We start from the raw sequence: 22,527 nt of genomic DNA on the forward strand, positions 1-22,527 counted from the left end.
TCTTGTTAAATCCTTTTAGTTACATACAAAAGATGAGCAACTTCGTGTGCTTCAACACACTAGCGTATTTTTAGGGGGGGGGATTTGGCAAAATTTGTCATAAAATGCGTCCAATCGGGTGCAATTTCACCAAAAATTCTTAGGCCTAACGGCCGAATCGCATTTATTCTCAAATTCTTTGTCACTCATTTATTATAAAAGATTGTCGAAAAAAAAAATCAATTCTGACTCCAGAAGTCGAACGGATCCGTTACCTTGCAGAAAAGCATCACCTTAATTAGGTTAAAAACAAGAGGCAGAAGGACAACGGAATGGAGAGGGGAGAGGGAAAAATAGCAAGACCTCTTACATTAATGACATATAGTTTTATTTTCAAGTTTCCCTTAACTTCTCTAAACATAGAATTCAGAAAGCTTTTCTGTAAGAGCCAACAGTAAGGCAAAGAAACAAAAATTCTCGTCCCCTAAACCCTGCCTAAACCGGGGACGAAAATTTTTACATTTCTTTCGTTTTCTCGAACTTGCTTGATAATTACTAAGATTTTTCTACATTCAATAAGAATAGCAGACTTATACACCACGGTTGTCAAAAAATCTCTAGCCCCCACTTTTTATAGGCTACTGGTACTTACGACCTTTTGGTGGGCTAAGTAAACATATGAGGGACTGTCTTGCTGCCACTCTTTCTTCTAAAGTCATTCGTTCATATGTACAAGGATCAAGATAAGCTGCACGCTGGTAGAGCTCCAACTTGAATCTAGGATTTTGCACAAAATACTTTTTTAACTGCATAAGCAGCTGATCCTTCAGGCGATTCTCAAGCAGCCTCGTCGATCTCGCTTCACAGAAGCTCACCAATCCCTTGATCAGCATGTATGCTTTGAAGTGGTGTAAGTGGACCCACTATCCAGTTCGGTGGCCTCTTCAAAAGGACTCAAACAACTTGTTGCACATTCTAAAAGTGACCAGTCTTGCTCAGTAAGTTCTCCAATTTTCGCATTTCGAACATTTACGTCATAAAATTTCTGTAGAGCAGATTTTCTGCGTAACGAGGAACTAATCATCACGTAAGTGCTATTCCAACGCACTTTCATATCATGAGGGATGTGACCACTAAGTCCTATTTCTTTGCAAAGCCCTTCAAAGAGGTCGTGTTGAATATTTGGCTTTTTTAGCAGCTTGAGTGTCCGACGCAACTTTTTGAGTGCACCATTGAGTGAAACTGAGTCTTCAATTTCAGTAAAATCATTTGCACCACTGGCCCATTCACCCCATTCAGTTTCTGTGTCGGAGTCGTACTCTTCCAAGTCATATACATCTGAAGCAGTGTCAACAATGTCTGAATCTATGATATCAGGAAAGTCATCTTCTGTCAGACCAATCTCTGAGGAACATTGCTCTCTACTAGTGCCTTGTTCGGGTTCACCTTCATCATCTGAAACACATTCCGGTGTTTGCTCTGCGCCAAATTCATTTCTCCCCAAAATTTGAGGCCATTTGTGATACTGAGGTGGAGGCAGTGGCCAAAGCAAGATGAACGTTCAATTCCACCAATTTGACAAGCTTTTACGACGTTCGAGCCAGAATCAGTTACAACAAAGAACAATTTGTCTTCAATTTCAAATTTCTTCAGGGCTACTATGATTGCTGCAAGTATATTTGCTGCTGTATGCCGAACCTTGAGACGCTTAACGTGCAAGATGCAACTGTGAAATACCCATTTTCCACTGACTAGCTTGGGGTAATGTACTATCACTGCCAAGTATCCTCCCCCTGTATATGACCAGCAGTCAAATGTTAGAGATACCTTTCGTGCCTGATTCATATCCAATTTCAGTTTCAACAGTTTCTTTTTCTTTGCTTGAAACACATGCCTTTTTATGGTACGACCCGATGGAGGCAAAATACCGCCTGTCAAGGAGTGTATCAGTCAACGCATGGCTTGCTTGTCGAAAATGGAAACTTGTCTGCAAGTACTGTTCTTACACACTGTTTTGTCAATTTAAGTTGACTTGAGCGGTTGCGCAACATCAGAGAACGAATATCTCTAGTTCCTTTTCTAGAGAAAGAAAAATTGCTCTTTTGGTTCTTTGGCTGTTCTTCAGCTATCCCACATCCTGGCAATGAACCCTGTACTGTACGACAAACAAGAGCTTCTGGGCCACTGGCAACATTATCCATGACCTGCCGTGCTGGTGCAGTAGAGGCAGATGACTGTACTTTCACCTTAACCTTATGAACATTTTCCAGGTGATTGACAAAAGTAGTTGAAGAACATCCACTAGCCTTGATAGTCTTTTTGCAAACCTTGCAGGTGATGCTGCATTTGTCTTTCACACCATAATTAGCCCAAACTGGCTTTTTCTTTATGATTTTAGGTAAAACTTCTACCTCTTCACCAGAGGAAATATCCATGATAGTTTTGCAGTAGTGCCTGAAAGTCATATGAATCAGTTTTTTTTTTTAATTACAGACGGGCATTTTTCCTACAAGAATCCTGATACACCCAGTCAGGGTGACTAATTTTTGCATACAATTGCAAAAAATAATTTTTGCAATTGTAATTTTTGCAACATTGTTATCGACAATGTTGTGATGATTCTTTTGAAAAAAAAAATTGAAAAAAAAAATCAATGTGATATTTGAATTCTGCATGTCCAATTGTGTGGTACTAGGGATAAAATAAGTCTGAGTTACAGCATAGTACAAAAAAGAAAAAAAAAGGAAGAAGTTAAATGGGCTTGTGCTGTATCTGGAATGAGCTGACTGATAACAATAGGCCTAGAACCCTCATGCCTACAAAAGTTCAAATAGACTAGCATGGCTGGTCTAATTTAGCTATTCATAATTTTTACTTTTAGGATGCTTGCTCCAGCACACAAAATTAGACGAAGGAAGGACTAATTTTTGCATACAATGTAGTTATCGACAATGTTGTGATGATTCTTTTGAAAAAAAAAATTGAAAAAAAAATCAATGTGATATTTGAATTCTGCATGTCCAATTGTGTGGTACTAGGGATAAAATAAGTCTGAGTTACAGCATAGTACAAAAAAGAAAAAAAAAGGAAGAAGTTAAATGGGCTTGTGCTGTATCTGGAATGAGCTGACTGATAACAATAGGCCTAGAACCCTCATGCATACAAAAGTTCAAATAGACTAGCATGGCTGGTCTAATTTAACTATTCATAATTTTTACCTTTAGGATGCTTGCTCCAGCACACAAAATTAGACGAAGGTTAGCAAAGAAATCGAGCTTCTAGTTTAGATGTGGCTTTGATTTCACCTGAATATCAAAGAAATTACTCTTCTTGTTGACAAAGGACGATTCCGGTATCATGCCCGCTAGATAGCGCGGCATTCGAAAAAAAAAAACAGAAAACAGATAAAAAAAACAGAAACGGAAAAAACAGATGAAAAAAAAAAGAACAGAAACAGGTCAAACAAAAACAGGTAGCCTGTTTCTGTTTTCTTTTCTGTTTTTTGTGAAAACAGAAACAGGCAAGAAAAAACAGAAACAGAAAACAGAAACAGTGCCGATGCTTAGTTTGGTGGGGGGGGGGGCTACACTTTGATCACTTTGACTCTTAAAAAGGGTACTAGAGCTTTTGATTACCAATTCAATGAGCCCCCTTTGAACTTTATATGACCACGGGGCATTTTCCCTCCGATCACTTTCGGCTGACAACAAAGGCACTATTCCTTTCAATTTCCAGTCGAATGAGCCCTTTTTGAAGTTTCTACGACAATGCTTTCTATAAAAACCTTACATGCCCTAAGGGCATAACTTACAAGCCTTGTCCTGAGGGCTCTGGGGGATTGTCACCTTCAAAGACATAATATCCAGACTTCTCAGCTACCTTTAACAAAATGGCAGCATCAAAATTTTCATCAGAAGTGTTTGGAGAAATGATAGGTGTGGTGGGGCATTCGCCCTCCGATTATTTTCAACTATCAAAAGGGGTACTACCCCTCTCAATTTCCAATCGAATCTCGAATGAGCACTTTTTGAAGTTCGTAGGACAACGCTTTCTATAAAAAGAAAACTACCTTATATGTCCCAGGGCATAACTTACAACCTTTGCCATGAGGGCTCTGGGGAGGATTGTCATCTTCAAAGACATAGTTTCCAGACCTCTCAACTACATTGAACAAAATGGTTATCTTAAAATTTTAATTGGATATGTTTGGGGAAAAGTTGGGCATGGGAGGGGGGTTAGTTGCCCTCCAATCACTTTTGACTATTAAAAATGGCATTTGCCGTTTCAATTTCGGAATGAATGAGTCCTTTTTGAAATTTCTACGACACCTTCTTCGACACGAAGTGCCCTGGTCTAAGAGAAAAAATAAATAATAGATTGTGCCAGCATCGTTCTTTACTTAGGCAGCGCTATTGCGCTGCCTTTAAATAGCTATTTGTGCGCACACGAAGTTCCACAAGGAAACATCACTAAACCATAACTTTTCTGAATAATGATTAGAGCACAGTGAAACAGAGAATTTATAGAAAATGTTGTGTCTCAAAAAATGTTTTTTTTTCAATTTACTAAATTTAAATTTCACACAAGAGAACCAATAAGGTTTTAAAAAGGTGGAGTTTATCGGCTTTCTTTTCAGATTTGCGCTTATGGAATAATATGATTGGCGTACAAAATATGTCATAGACGTAAACCGGTGAAATTAAAAGTGTACTTTTTACCATTGAATTATATAATTTTTAATAGCTATTTCTCTTTGCTTGAAGATTCATAATATTCCCAAAGCTGGAAATTTGGTGGCGACTTGACAATCCTCGAACTCTGAAAAAGAAATGGTCAATTAGCAAACTTGAGGTGCTAACTATTATTCCTGAAGATTTGTAAATCCTTCGAATGTATTGTTTAGCAATTCATTCTAGAACCTATTCTCGGTCTTTACCTTTCCTATTACAAACGGTATTTAAAATTATTTGAATATCAAACTGATAGGCCAGGCAGTATCCAGAGGGAGGTACTGGTTTTGAATCCCCCCCCCCTAAGCTTTTGTCCGACTCATAAAAAAGGAACAAAAATACGTATAAGCAAATTTTTGATCCGTTTTCTGAAATCCTTCCCCCGTACAAAATCCTGGATACGATCTTGCTGCTAGATGTAAAAAACTTTCACTGCTAGTGAAAAAATATCCTAGGAGGATTGAACAGTCCCAATCTCATTTGTCCTACCTTACAGGCTGTTTAGTAAAGGTAATGAGAATTATAATAAGGAAAAAAAGCTACCCTACCACTACTTATTTTTAAAACTGGAAATGTAATTTCTTAATTTTTAGTAAGAATTTATTATTTTTAATAGTAAATCGATAAATCCATAATTCGTAAATTTATGAAATAATTAGGGGTTTGTATCTTCGTTGTGTTAGCATGACCATCCAAAGCCCTATCAAAAATAAACTAGGAAAAACTGGAAAAATAAGCTTATCAAAAAGGTTGATGGCTAATGTTGATGACTGATACTAAGGACACAAAATAAAACACTTTTGGGACCTCGGACCCATCTTTGGTCTATTAGTCTCTGAAAACCATGATTTCAAAGATTTTTTTTTAGTTCGTTTCAAGATTATGAAGTTTTTGGGGTAGTACCTTGTTTTCGTCAATGTTGCCACTTTGAACTATAGAATTAAATAAGCAAAAAAGATTTTGTCTCTTCCCTAAGCAATGCTAATTAGACTCGAGCTCAGCTTAGAATTTTACGCTTCTTAAGTTTATGTCACGTCATGAAAAAGTTGAAACGTAGCATCAAGAAAACGGAATTTTCGGATGAGCAATTAATAAATTCGTCTTTTAGATAAATTATCTTCTTGGAAAAATTGTTTTGTTTATGAAAATAAACAAAGAGAAACTTATTGATTTTGGAAACTACCGGAGAAATTATCATTTTTATTATATTAGAAGGGAATAGCCCTGATGTCACAAAAATATAAGCATAGCAGAAACTAAAAAGGGAAAATTTATACCCATTTTTGGTTGAATGTTTTAATTGATTTAGATGTCAAACAGAAGGGTTGGATAGTACAAGAAAGTACCATTGTAAACCCCGACTGGGTGTCGTTAATGTATATTAGGAAGGGGGATAGCATTTCAAAAGAGCCAAAATTTTCAAAAAAAGAAAAAAAATTATGTGGAAACATTAATTGTAGTGGCATCAATTCACGAAAATTAGGGGGGCGGGGGGGAAATATATTTTCTAAAATTTAGGGGGGGGGGTTAAAGCATTCATTTTACATTTTTTTGATGAAAATAAAAATTTCGTTCTTCATTGGTAACGCTTCCAAAAGTATTTTTCAATATCAGGGGGGGGGATAAAAGGTGCATGTGTCCCCTGTCCTCCTCCATCCATTTCCGCCCTTGGGGAATTGGCACAAATCAACCTTTTCTCTCATGCGTCTTTGTTTGGTACAACTTAATCTCTTCTGGGTTGTCACTGGCCAAAATTCTTCCAGGTCAAAAGATGCAGTCTAAGGAAATCCAGTACATGGAACGATCCATACGTTTGACTACATGTATTTGCCAAGTCTTATCGAGTTGTTTTCTGTTGACACAACTTTCTATTACAAATCTTTAGTTAAATTTGTTTCTTTTTTTGAACAAGAGAAATTTTCATTTTTATAATGTTAGGGAGGAATTGTAAAGATCTGGCAAAAATATATACATAGCAAAAAATTAAAAATGGGAAATTTATATCCATTTTTTGTTTTAAGGTCTTGATTCATATAGGTTTCAAACTGAAAGGTTGGTTTGAAATTGAAAATACAAAATGTTTGTGGGAATTGTAGTGCCTCAGTTCACAAAATTTAAGGGGGGGGGTCAAAATATGTTTTTCAACATCGAGTGGTGAGCGTAAATTTGTAGTTTGTTCAGTTCTTCGGTGAAAGTGCATAAAAATGGCATTTTCAATGAAAATACCCCAACAAAGGTATTATTCTAAAGCGAGGGGGGAGTTTAAAAATATAGGGGACACATGGCCCTTCCTGTCCCCCAATCGATAACTCTGGGGAATTGGCATAAAGCAGTGGATAATTTTGTTCGTCTTTTAGATTGTCATTTGCCAAAATTCCGCAAGGTCAAAAGATGCAGTGCTAGGAAGTCTAGTCCATGAAATGATTCATATGTTTGACTACTGCCGTCAAGAATTGGATTTTGCAGATACTAAACACTTGGCCTGCACAGAAATTAGAGCTGCTAATTTGACACATTGTAGTTTCATTAATGCTTTTTTGGGAGGAGCTGCTGCCCCCTGGCGAATTGCCAAGACTCATCAGGTTGGTCTCTCAACAAAACTTTATGTTATAAACCATTACAATAACTGACTTTTTTACAAATTATCATTGGTAATATTAGAAGAGGATTGCCAACATCTGACAAAAGAATACATGTATAGGAGAAAATAAAAATGGGAAATAACAGGAAAAGATCATTTTAGAAGTAGAAGATGATTCCGCACATTAATAAAGACCACTCATTTATTTCTACTGCGTCAGATAAGCACTTGAATAAGGGGTTTACTTTTGCATTACTAACCAGTTTCAGGGAAACCTAACGCATAGAATGACACATATTTTAACTATCTCTGATTATAAAATATCAAGCAAAGCATGTGTATTTTATTAAGTATTCTGGTGTATTAAATGCAAAAGACACATTCTTTTTCAGTTACTAAACAATAAAAACAAGTTTTTTCAACTGAAAGTAAGGAGCGAAATTGAAGCCTAAAACGAACAGAAATTACCCCGTATACGAAAGGAGCTCTTCCCTCCTAAACGTCCCACCTTTTACGCTAAAGTTTGACCCTTTGTCACAACTCTACTTTTTAAAACAATAAAATATTTTTTAAATAGCACTTTAAGATACTGTAGCCGAGCAAATGCTCGTTTTCAAAAGTGTAATACGATTTTGGTAAAATTTTATTGCCGAAACCCGGGATCGAACCAGGGACCTTTAGATCTTCAGTCTAACGCTCTCCCAACTGAGCTATTTCGGCTGTTACTTAATACTTTAACAATATGTGTATTGATAAACATAAGGAATCACGCATAACATTTAGTAACATTAATCAGCGGTCATAAGGATTGTTCCTAAAATTTGTCACAAAAAAAAAAGATTACTGAAAGATAAGTTCATCCAAACGGGGGGGGGGGGCGGGAATTATTTCCATTTTTTGCGATTAGTTGAATGACATTTTCAGATATGGATCCAGAGTCAAGGCTGCGCCCCTGGAGGATGTGACAGAGGAGGGCTGTTCCTAAAGTTGGTGGCACTCAGGGCTAAATTAATTATGGCGCCTCCTACCGACTATAATATAAGTAAAAAAACATAAGTCTCAGCCGTCTCTCCCCAGACACAGCACCAGGGAAACTTGACCTAGTCATCCTCTTTAAACGGCCCTGTGACAGACAATATAGCTAAGGCTAAATTTACCGATTTTGATTGTGTTTTTGGATTTTGATTATTGACCAAACCAAACTTTAGCCATTTCAACTGTCTGCTTCAGTAGTGCGACTATAACATTAAGCCCAAGGAAGAACACGTAATGTCTTTCCGTGTACCATGTTATTTATAAAACTCATTGACATAATAAAGAAAACTATACGCAGTCGGGAGCCGGCCTTCCCCTCCGCCCAAAAAATTTCTCCCACCTGCAAAATTGAGCAGCTACAGAGAAAGTATAAAATAAGCACCTCAAAATGTCAATCAGATGTCCTAAGGGGTAACAAAGGGACCAGACATCAAAAGTACTTATATGACGGGGGCTGGTTTGTTTCCAATCACTTTCGACCTTAGGAACAAGGACTAGACGACTAGAACTCTTAAATTCTGATCGAAGGAGCAACAAGTTTACTTCAGAGGATAATTACTCCTCTATAGACTAAGATTGGCAAATGCTGAATCTATTTGCTAATCTGAATCTATAGAGGATTAATATCTGCTCTACTAGACATTTTCGGTGGTTTCTCTGCGTTACAGTGTTGCAGTATTGTGGAATTTTATTAAGATGTGAATTTTATTTATTCGTTTTGTCTTTTTTTCTCTTGTTGTCCTGTTTTTTTGTCATTTTCTTTTTTTGTTCTGGTTCTTTTTATTTGCAAGCTAATTACAACCACAAGAACGGTATGCGCGCCTAAGAGTCTAGCTCGTATTACCAGGCAACCAATCTATATAAATAAAAATGTACTGTCCGTCTGTTACACTATCTTCTATAAAAAAAAAGGAAAAATAACTAAACAAAAGAAGAAAAAAAAACAAAAAACAAGAAAAAATGAAAAATTAACCAAAAAAGAAAAAAATAAAGAAAAACTAAATAAAAGGAAAAATAAAATGTGGTGTGTGTCTGTCCGTCTGTCTGTTGCACTATTTTCTATAAAAAAAAGGAAAAACAACTAAACAAAAGAAAAAAAAACAAGAAAAAAAAGAAAAAACTAACCAAAAAGAAGAAAAAAAGGAAGAAAAAATTCTCAGGTGAGTATCACCTGAGAATGGTAGAAGGGAACCTGCTCTATGATAAATTTGCCTTTTTACTTTGAAAGTAGGCATAAAATGACCTTGGTCTTCGATTTGGGCCCCAAAAAGACGTCATTTGGAAACATGAGCTATATTTCCTGATGTTAGATAAAAATCGCTTCGATTTAGACGTATACCCAGTAAGCAAAGTTTTCAATGGCTCTGGTGGTGCAGCCAGTTGAGGAGGCTTAACTTTTCCTGAGGCGCAACACATTCCCATTGTTTGACCATTAAATTTCAAGGCCTTGCAATAGTGACAAATTTCAGACATAGTCCCGATTTGAATATCTTGAATCAAGCTATAATCGTCGGAAGGGCAGTACTTGAATGCCAGGCGATTATGCACGCATTTCTTTTGTAATACAGCGACACGCGTTCTTTTTTTGCTTTCTCTTTCTGCATCAAGTCTGGTTTCGCGTTGCTCTCGTGGTTCCTCGACACGCCTTCGTTTTTTACTATCTCTATCAGCCCCAAGCCTGGTTTCGCGTTGCTCTGGTAGTTCCTCGACACGCCTTCTTTTTTCTTTCTCTGTCAACTGCAAGTCTGGTTTCGCATTGCTCTCTTGGTTCCTCGACACGCCTTCGTTGACTTAAATTGGACATTCCTAATCTGGCCCTTTCTCTTTGAGCCGCAAGTCTGGTTTTGCGTTGCTCCGGTGTTTCGTCCTGGTGTTCAATTTTTGGTAATATTGTAGGATAATTTCTCTTTGACATTAATTGACACTTTGGCACTTTTTCTTTGAGCAGCAAGCATTCTAAATTTCGACAATTTCTACTAAACTTCAAACTTTTGGTTTTCTTTTTAAAGGTTTTCGAATTGCTTTAATCCAAATTTGCCTTTTTAAGTAACCGAAAAATTGGAGGGCAAAAAGGTCTCCTACCCTACCCCTTTTTTCTCAAAATCGTTCGATCAAAACCATGAGAAAGCCATTTTGCCACAAAATATTAATAAGCAAATTTCGTTTTAATTATTCATGTGAGGAAAGCCAACATCAAAACATGTATTAATTCAAAAACGTTTGGAAATTAAATAAAAAAAAAACTGTTTTTTCAGCTGAAAGTAAGGAGAAAGAAATTTAAGTGAAGACTGATTTAGCATTCATTTTCTGAAACAAACTATACCAACAAAATGCTAACTTCATTACATTCAGTAAATTTCTATTAATAGTTTTCATAGCCACTTTCAGTATAATGGCATCCTTACTCTCTCCTTATGCCTGGATTATATCCAAAAAGTTTGCTGTTTTTGTCAGTTTGCGGGATTTTTGTACTTTTTTAAACCAACATTTTCAAAATTCCAATTTCAGCACACACAAAAAAAAACTTTGAATATAGTCAGCAGGATAAAGCAGGTGTGTCTGCATGCACCCCCCCCCCTGTGCCTTCACTTGAAACGAATTCGTTTGTATGTGCCAGCTATGAAGCTATCTCAACAGTTTGGCATCCAGGATGCACAAAAAAAAAATTCAATTTAATGCCAATAACTTCAATATTCAATCCCTCCTGCATGGGAGATATCTCAACAGTTTTGAAGACAAATCGAAATAAAAACTCATAAGTATCTTGAAAACGCTTAAACAGATTCGACCACTCAATCACTGTCTTGGTTATAACAATATAGACCATTAATGCGTTACGTACCGCCTTTTTGATTATCACAGATCGAGCTGTTATAAGTTCAGAGATGTCCTTCATAGACAATTGTCTTCGAAACTCCTGTAAAATTTGGCAGTAAACTGATAACTGAAATTAAAGAAATGGTTCCACTTGCGAAACTTCCATAATTTATACGAAATTATTACTAAACAAGTTTCAGAAAAGTTCTTTGGCTGGGCGGACTCATATATTCTGGCTCTAGGTTGAGGCCTCAAACCTCAAAGGTCCACTTCCTCCATAATCCGCCTTCAACAATTAGATAGGGGGCCAGTGATAAGTGTTGCCCCCATTCTTCCCGTATTTTTGCTGTTGGACAATCCCTTCCCCCACTATGTCCTCTAGCTTAACATCAAATACATGGAAAATCTCCAGCCGATATCTACTGGCAATCCCATGAAATTATTCGGCCCACGCAACCTGTTACATTTCAGGGTTCGATGTGAAAGCTGAAAATGTGTGTGAAGAAAAGAATCTGAAGCTGAACTTCTTTCTTAAGAATGTCATGGACAATGTTATCTCATAAGTTTTTATTTTGGAATTTAGGAGCACCTTTGTGTACCTATTCTTCTTTTCTTTTCTGGAAAAGTATGAATGGTTTTAGGATGTTATTTTTTGTGTTTTATATATTTTTTTTTTTTTAGTTTGTCTTCTTTTCTTAGCTTTTCTTCTATTGACATCAATATGATATAAATTCACCAATGCAATTTAACGACAAGAACTTTTTAAGTCGAAACCCCTACAAAATTTGACAATAAGCGTTGATGGAATTGAAGAAAGGGTACTGCTTGTGCAGCTTCCGTAATTTTTTCGGATTTTGTTTTCGGAATATGTGAAATTATTCGATCTATACAACCTTCAAAATGTCAGAATTTGATTTAAAAGCTAGAAATTTTTGTGAAGTAAAAAAAAATGTAAAATATTCAAAAAAAAAACGAGGCTCAACTCAACTTAGTTGCTGAGTTCATAGAATTTAGTCCATTCAAGAACTTCCCAACTAGTTTTTAAGAAATACAAACAATAAAGAGCACAATGTAATGATAAAATTTGAAAGGCCTCAATTTTGGAAAAAAACAACTTATCGAGCATATCTGTCTGATATCTAGTAACTGTCCTCAGCAAAGTCAAAAGGAAGAATAAAGATAAAAGTCAACCTACATTAAAAAATAATAAAAAAAAAAATAATAATACAGTCCTAACGTCATTACTTAAAGTACGTTCAACTAAGAATGACAAAAAGGGTAATTCATCCAGACAAAATCATATTAGGAATAAGTTTTTTAATGCAATTCTTGTTTTTTGGCAGCTAGCCTTTTAGTCTGATGAGTCCCCACCAACCATACATTGCACCCCTGGCCGAAGGCAGAAAATCAATAGATCAGTACCTGCGCTAAGCAGGCCGTCGGTCAGCATGCGAATTTTTTTTTTCAAATAGTTTTTTAGATAAAGCCTCGTTGTGATTGATTATTAATTTTGATATATAATATTGACCATTTTTAACCAGATTTTTGTGTGAATTCAAGGAATGTGTGAAGAATCGCGCAGCTGAAAGTGTAGTTGCTGTACGAAAAATCCCCTTTGAAGAAGCAAGAAAGATTGTTGATTCTGTTTTTGAACCTTGCTATGCTGATCTCGAGCCTCTAGGTAGACGAATGAGAAGAAACTCGGCAGATCCGATTCGTATAGAAAGGGAAAAACATATATTTGGATATACCTCAGAGTAACTGTCGTTTTCTCTTAGAACAAATAATTTTTTAGAATTTTATGTATTTTCAAGAACTGTTTGAGGTAGGATTTCTACTCTTAATGCCTTATACTCAATGTACTACTAGAGCTGTTTTCTATTTGCGCACTCCTCTCACAAATCTTCAGGAAAATCTTTAGATGAAGCATATTCGCTCCAGTCTGGCAACACCGGATTTTATCCGGTGTTGCTTTATCCGGTAATTTATTTACAGCCCACTTTTAAACAAAACAAGCGGAGCGAATTGCGCTGAAAAGAAAGAAAAAGCAAATAAAGAGTCACGTAAACAACTTAAACCTTTATCTCAGACGAAAACACCGGGGGAATATTATGTTTGGGCCTAGGGTCACAAAGGCATGTCTTTTTAAAACAGCACTAAGCAACTTAAATGATTGAGTAATATTGGGACCACCATACTTCTCAATAATGCGTGTATTACGATATAAAGTGAGAAGCAAAAATTTGCGATATCTCAAATGAGGAATACTGATCTGGCCAAAATCTTTCTAATTCAATAACGAATGCTAATGACTTAAAAAAGTACAATGGAGGAGGTTACGTGGGAGGATCTTTCCATGGAGGAATTTATCATGAGGGAAGAGAACTTCTATGAAGGGGGCGCAGGATTTTCTAGCATTATTTAAAAAATCCACCATACTTCACAATAATGTGTGTATTACGAATATAAAGTGAGAAGCAAAAATTTGCTATATCTCAAATGAGGAATACTGATCTGGACAAAATCTTTCTAATTCAATAACGAATGCTAATGACTTAAAAAAATACAATGGAGGAGGTTACGTGGGAGGATCTTTCCATGGAGGAATTTATCATGAGGGAAGAGAACTTCTATGAAGGGGGCGCAGGATTTTCTAGCATTATTTAAAAAATCCACCATACTTCTCAATAATGTGTGTATTACGATATAAAGTGAGAACCAAAAATTTGCGATATCTCAAATGAGGAATACTGATCTGGCCAAAATGTTTCTAATTCAATAACGAATTCTAATGACTTAAAAAAGTACAATGGAGGAGGTTACCTGGGAGGATCTTTCCATGGAGAATTTATCATGAGGGAAGAGAACTTCTATGAAGGGGGCGCAGGATTTTCTAGCATTATTTAAAAAATCCACCATACTTCTCAATAATGTGTGTATTACGATATAAAGTGAGAAGCAAAAATTTGCGATATCTCAAATGAGGAATACTGATCTGGCCAAAATCTTTCTAATTCAATAACGAATGCTAATGACTTAAAAAAATACAATGGAGGAGGTTATGTGGGAGGATCTTTTCATGGAGGAATTTATCATGAGGGAAGAGAACTTGTATGAAGGGGGCGCAGGATTTTCTAGCATTATTCAAAAAATCCACCATACTTCTCAATAATGTGTGTATTACGATATAAAGTGAGAAGCAAAAATTTGCGATATCTCAAATGAGGAATACTGATCTGGCCAAAATGTTTCTAATTCAATAACGAATGCTAATGACTTAAAAAAGTACAATGGAGGAGGTTACGTGGGAGGATCTTTCCATGGAGAATTTATCATGAGGGAAGAGAACTTCTATGAAAGGGGCGCAGGATTTTCTAGCATTATTCAAAAAATCCACCATACTTCTCAATAATGTGTGTATTACGATATAAAGTGAGAAGCAAAAATTTGCGATATCTCAAATGAGGAATACTGATCTGGCCAAAATCTTTCTAATTCAATAACGAATGCTAATGACTTAAAAAAATACAATGGAGGAGGTTATGTGGGAGGATCTTTTCATGGAGGAATTTATCATGAGGGAAGAGAACTTGTATGAAGGGGGCGCAGGATTTTCTAGCATTATTCAAAAAATCCACCATACTTCTCAATAATGTGTGTATTACGATATAAAGTGAGAAACAAAAATTTGCAGTATCTCAAATGAGGAATACTGATCTGGCCAAAATCTTTCTAATTCAATAACGCATGCTTATGATTTAAAAAAAAGACAATGGAGGAGGTTACGTGGGAGGATCTTTCCATGGAAGAATTTATCATGAGGGAAGAGAACTTCTATGAAGGGGGTGCAGGATTTTCTAGCATTATTTAAAAAAACACCATACTTCTCAATAATGTGTGTATTACGAGATGAAGTGATTAGCAAAAATTTGCGATATCTCAAATGAGGAATACGGATCTGGCCAAAATCTTTCTAATTCAATAACGAATGCTTATGACTTAAAAAAAGACAATGGAGGAGGTTACGTGGGAGGATCTTTCCTTGGAGGAATTTATCATGAGGGAAGAGAATTTCCCAGAAGGGGACACAGGATTTTCTAGCATTATTTAAAAAAAAAACCACCATACTTCTCAATAATGTGTTTGTTACGAGATGAAGTGAGAAGCAAAAATTTGCGGTATCTCAAATGAGGAATACAGATCTGGCCAAAATCTTTCTAATTCAGTAACGAATGCTTATGACTAAAAAAAAGACAAAATGATTACAATATATTTAAATCACATATATTGTATTGTATATAACAATATATTGTAATACATTCTAGCTAAAGCTTGGCGTGAATGTTTTCCACGGTCACTTAAAATTTTCGTATATCCAATTTTCAACTTTTCTTTAACATCTCTCGGAACCTCAAGTTGCAAAAAAGAAAGCGTAGAACAAATACTAATCCCTAATCACCGAAAACTCACAATATTAGGGATTACTGGGGAACCACAGGAGAATTTATGAGCTGATGATTCGGGATTGAAAACTAAATAATCGCATTTATCAACACTCAAAGACAGACTAACATTCCAAAACATCATAGAATTACGTTGCACAGATAATGCTAAAATGGACTTGGTCTGGCCTAAAATTAGCAGGTCGTCCGTGTACGCAATATAAGACACATCAGATAAATTATCAAAATACGAAGGCCTGTTTCCTGTTAACACATTTTGAATGCAAGCATTAGATAGATATGGTGATCGCAATCTACAGTGTCGTAATACAGAGTGAACTGGTATATTACCGTTGAACCCTGTACGCGATTCAAAACGAAGAAATGAATTACTATACCTAAACTTAAGTGCACATATGACAGAAGGGTACTTTCCAAACTCTGACAAAGAGCTGTACATGTGCATGGCAAACACTGTTGAAAGCTTTAGAAAAATTCAAAGTGCAAATATGTAATTGATAACTCTTAGATTGGGCCTCATAAAGAATTGAAGCTAAAAGCTTTGGCGCATGTTGGAACCCAATACGAGGTTAAAACACAAATTGGTTTGAGTTTTTTGCGAAGTATTTTTGGTTGAATCATTTATAAATGCCAAATTGACAATTATAATTGACAATTGTCGATTATAACTGATGAAGGCGAATTGTCTATATATAGTCCAATAATGCCTATATATAGCCAAATTGGCCTATATATAGGCAGATATTGTCAATATATCCATACTTTTAGCGACGGGCATGGGCTAGATTGGATGAGGGTCTGACTGTCTGGTATTTATTAGTTAATTCAAAGAATTTGCAGAACCTTGATTCGGGGCTTCTCATTTCCTTTAAATCTTTATTTATGAGGCCCAATTACATATGGAAGCAGAACATATTCAAAAATCTTTATAATATTGCATTCAACAGTGATGGGCCTGTATGAAAAGTAATCGAAGTGGCCTTTCCACGTTTAAGAGTAGAAGTTACCGTCCCGTAAAGGAAGGAACAAGGCACCATTGGCAAACATGAACAGAACTGAAGAAGTAACTGGAGCTGACCGACTAGTTCCAGACAATCTTACTGTGAATGATGATCGCTTTATACATTTGACACCCTCTTTAAAAATCACTCGTGGCCAAGAGCCTTGGCACTGTATTTTTTTTGTAACCCCAACCTCCGAAAAAATCCGTTAGTAAAAAAGCCGGCGTGTTCAAAATTTTTCAAAAATTTTTTTTAAGTAATCATGGGTATTTTTACAGCACATACCGACTTAAAGTAGATAACTCGCTCCGATGGTATGGAAAAGAGGGTGGGGCTTAGACCCCTCTTTTTTCTAGAAAATGTCAGTACTGGCTCTTACACTTTTTCTTTATTTAACCTTTACTCATGTATTAGACAAAAATATGTATATGTAACTCAATTAACTGCAACTCTGTTGTTCTTTGAAAAAAGCTTTGTTACTAGAGTTTGGGTAGAACCAAGACTAGGGTTTAGGGTGTGCAGAACAAAAACTTGCGATCAAACCTAAAATTCGTTTGAAAGTAAATGCTTAAAAAAAATCTGTCTAGATTTATTCAGTTTCTTATCATTAGGTTTGTATATAAAATAAAGGTTGGATTTAAAAATTTACACGAATCTATCTGCTTTGCCCTATTGGCAAATTTTACTCCCTTCAGCTTCTTCAAAAGAGGTTCTTCCCAATCTAAAGAAAATGTTATTGATTTATAGAAGAATTAATATAGCTCACATCTACACTTATAATCTTAGTATTAATCTTACGGTTTTACAGAGTTACACTGAAGACGGTGGCTGTTTTCTAAGAAAAAATTCGACTTCTCTATCAGCTTCCGTTAGTCTTTGAGGAGGGCTATACCAACGGTCTTAGACCCCTGTGTGATGCTCGTTTGAACTAGGCTCGCGTCCCCATCTCACTTTAACAATGCACAAGACAGCGCTAGGAGACTCTTTCCATGCATATTTGTCAATTTTGGCAACAAGCTATAAACCATTATATGGACAGCAAGACAGATGAGCGAAATTACCAGTTGAGACACATAGCGGGTACCCACACATAGATTTGCACGCGAGAAAATTTGAACTAAAAATCATTTTCCAGATGTGTAGCACAAACACGTGCTTTGTAGTTATTGGTCAACTCGTAATCATCGATTTTATAGAGCTTAGAAGTTCCATTTACTGTTATTGAACCGTTTGGACTTACTTAAAATTCTTAAAATTATTCCGGAAGATAATTGTGTAACAGTTGTTTTTTCTGGGGCTTGCGAAATGTTTGCTGATGATGGTGGCGATGATATCAAAACACATTTTTCTTTTCTTACTTCATATAAAGATACACACGTGACAGCATGGCATTCACTGTGTATATCATCCCAAAATTTGTCAAATTTGCAGCGTCACCCGTGACCGACTTTTCCTCCTCCACCGCCAATAAAATTAAAGATGACAGAAAAGCTTGGTGTTATAGAATATACATTATCTTTATGAACTTTTAAGCCTGTTCTGACATTTCAAACTAGCACTTATGTCAACAAAATTACACTTTGCGCATTTCCGGTTTCAAAAAAAAGTTAGTTTCTGTGTCAACAACAATTAGAGATACGAGTTACATTTTTGGCGGGTTCTGCTGTCTGTCCAGCTTGCATGGCACTGGCGCATAGATGGTAAATATCGCCGAGCATTAAATTCTTCGAGATAGTAGGATACACTCTTAAATTCTTGAACATATAAGTAGCAAGTCACTGTTTGCGGCCATCCATTTTCATCAGCTTCTCCAACTGGTCGAGTCCAAGCAAGCTTTCCTCTATAAAAGGTTGCTCCAGCAATGATCTCCGGAAGACTCGAAGAAAAATGTAAACAGAATAAAAAATAAGAAGAAATCAAAATATATTCGTAATTTAGGTTCTGAATGAAAAATAAAAAAACTTCTGAATCTAAGTGGACGGTTTATTTGGCAATAGAGCCTAACTAGTTTAATGGACTTGGCGGACTAACGCAATCCATTGTTCAAAGCGTACGCTTCATTTTCACATCGTGTTCTATTACTTATTTTTTATAGTATGACAACGAAAATATAACTTAAGCTACGTTTCTAGGATAATGTGAAGTGTTCCGATAGCCCTTAGTCTGTTTCACCAACAAAAGTGTTGCGGGAGCAATTCTTTGATTATGTTTCTTCGCTGTCAATTTAAGACAATAGTTACAAACCCCTCAAAATCTTAAAAAGGGCATGTTTAAAGACGATTAACAAATAAAATACATATAAATATTTTACAAGGTCAATTGAAAATACCCTCAAAATATACAGTCACTAAATAAACTTGACTCCTATTTCCTGACGCTCAATCAATGATGATAGGCTTAAGCTGCATCTTGCCAGCAAGATTATGTTCTATTATTTCACCCCAAAACATAAAACGCGACAGAATCCGGATTACACCCTTACCGATTACAACTAAATGTAATGGGGATTATCAGCTAGGGTTGTAGTAGTATCTTTAAGGTTTTCATGTCCAACCCGATAGCTTTTAGAGCATCCACCACTAGTAGTAAGTGTCGTATGAAATTTAAGGCTCTGCTTCATTTTTGATTAAGGTGCGTCTTCACACATGTAAAATGACCGTCTCTCTGCCAACAAGTAACTACAGAAAATTGCTCATGATTATGACATAAGTTCAGAGAACAGTGATTTTGTTCATACTGGGATTTAGGGATTCCCATCATTAAAGAGAAAAACACTTCTTTTATGAAAAAAAAGTATCACGTCAAGTAATCACTTTTATTGGCTGGCAGGCTACTGTTCCACTGGACTATTCTACATTATTGATATGGGCTATTGGTAATTTTTTTACAGGGTGTCACAGTTGCCAAATTCAATAACATCATTCATGTCGTCGTTTAATCCTTCTTCAAGAGCTTCTCCTATTTTTGGTATGCACAAATATTCTTATGTTTTTAGTTGGAGAATCACATAAGTATAAAATTCGTGATGATAGGGAAATTTGGATTGAAGGTAAGTTTGAAAGCTTATCGTTAGAAATGGATGCTATTGGTATAAAAATTTTATTTATTCTGATTTATAAACCTCCGCGTACGCCGTTTGAAGATTTTAAGCACGGTTCTGAATCTTTATTGGGTATACTGAGTAATTCAAGGCTTGAATATGTTTGTATGGGAGATCTTAATTATGATTTGAAGAATTTCATTAGTTTTGATTTAGATTTTGTAAATCTTATGCTGTCTTATAATCTGTATCCTGCAGTGACTATTCCAACAATACTTACTACGCACCGTGCAACCCTTATTGATAATGTATTCGTCATTAGGGAAAGAATACGAACAACACATGCGGATATAATACTAACCCCAGTATCAGATCACCTCCTAATGCTAGCATGTTTGAAAGTAACTACTAGACAGAAACTTAAAGGTCAGCAAATGAGCTTTAGAGATTTGAAAGCAAATAATTTGGAAAAGTTTGCTGAGGAAATGAAAGTTATATCATGGAAACTGTACCTGAGGAAAAAGACCATCTAAAGCTTTCGAAAAGTTTTACGTCACTTTGAACCGAATTTATGACAGGACATACCCTATGAAAATTGTCAAACTAAGAAACAATTCTCCTGAGAAAACATGGGTTGATGAAGAATTCTATATATGATACAGCATAGAAATTATTTGTTTAAGCATTATACAAGTCAGCCGAATGATGATAATGTTGCTCAATTTATAGAAGATAGAAATAAAACAATTTCTCTAAGGAGGAGAAAAATGAAAAATTACTACACAACTTATTTTTGAAGAAAATAAAAATGATCCGAAGAAGACATGGAAAGCTGAAGCTGAATGAAGTCATAAAAGGAACGAAGAAAAAACAAATTATAGCTATTCAAACAAGTGATGGGATGAAGTAGCTGAACTGTTCGCAGACCATTTTTCGAATATCCGAAAAATGATCCAAAGCAAAACTCCTAGCAACCAACCATCGATATTGGAGTTTGAAGACGATCGAGGTGATGCAAACCAAATGAATATTGAACCGGGTACAACAGATGAGGTAAATAAAATTGCAGCAACAGTAAAGTCGAACAGCGTAGGAATAGATGGACTAAATTTACGGGCTTTGAAATCCATACTACCCACAGTAGTGCCCATATTAGTCTATCTGATAAATCTATCTTTCAAAGAAGGACAATTTCCAGATCCATTGAAGCTAGAAAAAGTTGTCCCGTAGTCAAAAGCAGGATCGCTTACTGACATCTCAAACTGGAGACCCATATCGATTTAGCCACTTTGTCAAAAATTTATGAAAAGCAATGCATAAAAGATTTTATGAGTATTTAATGAAATGTGAATTTTTATGAGAGACACAATTTGGTTTTAGGACAACTCATTCAACTTTGCATGCTCTGGAGGACCTGAAAAATTCCTGAATTGTATCAGGAGTCCCTGAAACCCCTGATAAGTCCAATACGAATTGTCTGAATTCGTTAGTCAAAATGTCGATACGATAATTATTTTTAACGTTGTAACATTCCAAGTTGAAATTTTGATATTGTTTAAATCATTGAAATATTTGGCCTCAGAAAAAACAATGATCCAAGTACCAGGGAAGGGCATGGACCAATGCATCTTCTTAGGTCTACACATAAGCGCTTAAGCCGGCTTAGAACCAGACAGCAAGAAGTCCCGAGGACCTGCAGTTGAATAAACACTTTGTGCAGTCCTGGACCAATCTTGGCCATAACATGGTTTTCTGTACTCTGCGAAGCTCTTCTATCAACAAGAGTCAAAACCCTGTACCAACAATTTCAAGCCTATTACCCTCGACACATTATATATTCATGGCTAGAAATTTTATGCTACAATAGGGAGGCAACTTACAGTAGATAAATCAGCTGGAAAGAGATTATAACCGTCCTAGCAAAGTGGTTGGTGCGCTGGTTTTAGAATTTTTCGTCCACGTGGTGAGGGTTCCATCCCTGTCGTAGCCAGTTATTTGATTTGGGAAGAAAGTCAGTGGCTTCACTCTTTAAGCTCAGCCAGAGTCGTCCCAGCTGGAAATGGGTAACTAGAGAAATCTGGTGAAGGTAAGCAGGAAGGGTGTATGAAAGCACAGGATGGCTGACCCCCAATCCCCTATTTCACTTCCTGGCTGAAGGGCCACGAAACGGAGATCAGCACCGCCGGTTTAGACCTTAAGGGTCTAGTACCGTCATACTTACTACTTCCTTACTTAGGAAGATGTTTTTAGCACAAAATCGCCCACCAAAACAGACTAATCGGAGGATAATTATCCATGGTCACTCCAAATGCAAATTACACTAATTCGTTAATCGTAATCTGAATCTGGGCAGATTCTGCCAAAATAGATACGTTTATCTCACCTGCCTATCAAACTTAAGCACAAATTTTCATCAATCTGCCTATTCAATAGTCTTAGAGTTCTCGACACTACAGATTATCTTCAAGTCCACTAAATCCACTCCAACAATATTCGAAGCTTCTACTGTCTCTTATTTACGCCTATACCCCATGATATTTTTTCTAATGTGGACAGATTTCACTCCTACAAATTCAATTCACACCCAAACTTGATTCCCAAATTAGTTTGATTTTATTTCCTTTGATTCTTCTAGTCTTAAAATGATCCTTTTGTTCCAGAAAAAACGGGCGTCTTCTCTGTTTGTTTTTCTCTAAATATTATATTTGTTTTTCTCTGAATATTACATTTTTTATGCCATATCTAAGTCCCTTTTAATCAAAGGTGCCCACACTCACACAATGAGTTTTTCCCAGGTAGAGCCAAGCTCGTCATATTTACGTCAATTTACCAAAAGCGATCATTTTTTGGGAGTTTCTTTGCGCTATTTATGTAGGCTACA

The 22,527-nt window shown here is 36.2% G+C and overlaps 2 protein-coding genes and 1 non-coding gene across 6 annotated transcripts in view; 1 reads left to right on the forward strand and 2 right to left on the reverse strand.

The window, feature by feature from the left end:
* LOC136042153 (mitochondrial inner membrane protease ATP23 homolog) overlaps positions 1-22,527 on the forward strand; it is a 66,084-nt gene that overhangs the window by 25,088 nt on the left and 18,469 nt on the right. For all 4 annotated transcript variants that reach the window (XM_065727071.1, XM_065727069.1, XM_065727070.1 and 1 more), the window contains 3 exons: positions 7,067-7,291; positions 12,703-12,899; positions 19,497-19,655. In XM_065727071.1, coding sequence (XP_065583143.1) covers positions 7,067-7,291; positions 12,703-12,899; positions 19,497-19,617 — 543 coding nt within the window. In that variant the 3' untranslated portion in view covers positions 19,618-19,655. The remainder of the gene's footprint in view (positions 1-7,066; positions 7,292-12,702; positions 12,900-19,496; positions 19,656-22,527) is intronic.
* The window catches only part of LOC136042152 (kelch-like protein 28), an 80,003-nt gene continuing 62,101 nt past the window's right edge, over positions 4,626-22,527 (reverse strand). Inside the window, exon 3 of the transcript XR_010621187.1 lies at positions 4,626-4,797. The gene's annotated coding sequence lies outside the window, so the exon portion shown is untranslated. The remainder of the gene's footprint in view (positions 4,798-22,527) is intronic.
* Trnaf-gaa (transfer RNA phenylalanine (anticodon GAA)) lies at positions 7,938-8,010 on the reverse strand. The gene has a single exon. It is a non-coding gene; the product is annotated as a tRNA-Phe (tRNA).

Source organism: Artemia franciscana, unplaced genomic scaffold (genome assembly GCF_032884065.1).
Source record: "Artemia franciscana unplaced genomic scaffold, ASM3288406v1 PGA_scaffold_73, whole genome shotgun sequence".
Classification (NCBI taxonomy): domain Eukaryota; kingdom Metazoa; phylum Arthropoda; class Branchiopoda; order Anostraca; family Artemiidae; genus Artemia; species Artemia franciscana.